At 50.2% G+C, this 1,356-nt stretch overlaps 1 protein-coding gene across 1 annotated transcript; it reads right to left on the reverse strand.

Annotated features, from left to right (window-relative positions):
* Positions 1-21: 21 nt before the first annotated feature.
* On the reverse strand, positions 22-957 carry LOC137163468 (olfactory receptor 14A16-like). Its single transcript, XM_067563718.1, has one exon. It carries the CDS (start codon positions 955-957, stop codon positions 22-24), a length of 936 nt encoding a protein of 311 aa, XP_067419819.1.
* Between the last annotated feature and the right edge of the window lie 399 nt (positions 958-1,356).

The following is a 1,356-nucleotide window of genomic DNA, read 5'->3' on the forward strand; positions in this document are numbered from 1 at the left end:
TCAAAGGAGGAAGATGGACCTTTAATCCTTAGTGAATAACCTCCACCCTGTCAGTTTCCGCAGGGAAGCTTTGATCTCCTTGTTTCTCATGCTATAGATAATGGGATTCATCACTGGAGGCAGCACGGAATAGAAAACAGCCACCACAAGATCCAGCCATGACGTCGTGCTGGAGAGGGGTTTCAGGTAGGCAAACCAAGCAGTGGAAACTAGCAAGGAGAGCACAGTGAGGTGAGGCAGGCAGGTGGAGAAGGCTTTATGCTGGCCCTGCTCTGAGGGGATTCTCAGTACTGTGCTGATGATCTGAACATACAACACAATTATCAAAACGAAGCAGCTTAACAATAAGCCGACACTAAAGAGAATAACCCCAGTTTCAGTGAGGTTGGAGTCAGAGCAGGTGAGCTTGAGTAGCTGGGGAATGTCACAGAAGAATTGATCCACCTTGTTGCCTCTGCAGAAGGACACTGCGAATGTGTTCCCAGTGTGCAGTGCAGCATAGAGAACACCGCTGGCCCAGGCACTGGCTGCCATATGGACACAAGCTCCCCTGTTCATCACTCTCTCATAGTGTAGTGGCTGGCAGATGGCGACATAGCGATCGTACGCCATTACAGTGAGAAGGAAAAAATCTGTTCCCACGAAGAAAATGAGGAAAAAAACTTGGGTGACACATCCAGCATAAGAAATGGACCTGGTGTTCATGAGGGAATTGGCCATGGATTTGGGGACGGTGACAGAGATGGTGCCAATGTCTAGGATGGACAGATTGATCAGGAAGAAGTACATGGGGGTGTGAAGGTGGCGGTCGAGGGCCATGGCTGTGACAATGAGAAGATTCCCCATCAGGGCTGCCAGGTAAATCACTAGAAACACCACAACATGTAAAATCTGCAGCTCCCGCACCTCAGAGAATCCCAGGAGCAGGAACTCAGTCACGATGGTTTGGTTGGACATTTTCTTCCTCAGCACGTTGTGTCCTGCCTGCGGAGGGAAGGAGAAGGGCAACGGTGAGGATTAGAGTGACCGAGAGCACAGCCCTGATCACATCCACTGAGCAGGGGCAGTGAGAGCTCCTCGCTGTGGACAATCCGCACAGGTCTTGGAAGCTGGGTCAGTTCAAACCATGTGAAGATCTGAGCCAGGACCTGGCTTGTCAGAAGATGGAACGAAGTACAAGCTGAATCCTATATTCCTAGCAGAGAAAGAAAGTCCCTCTATTGTGACCAAAAGCAGGCTCAAAGCTTGGGCCTGGAACTGAAATTCTGAAACACCAGCACAGCCTGAGCCCCATTGCAGGGGAAATACGATGTAGACACACCCAGAGTCCTACATGGCAGCTCTGCTGTATTGATT

This window comes from Emydura macquarii, unplaced genomic scaffold (genome assembly GCF_026122565.2).
Source record: "Emydura macquarii macquarii isolate MOO-44397 ecotype Brisbane River unplaced genomic scaffold, CSIRO-AGI_Emac_v2 contig_2567, whole genome shotgun sequence".
NCBI classification, from domain to species: Eukaryota; Metazoa; Chordata; order Testudines; family Chelidae; genus Emydura; species Emydura macquarii.

Coding starts and splice junctions, on each gene's coding strand:
- LOC137163468 (XM_067563718.1), bottom strand. CDS start 957: ATGTCCAACCAAACCATCGTGACTGAGTTCCTGCTCCTGGGATTCTCT.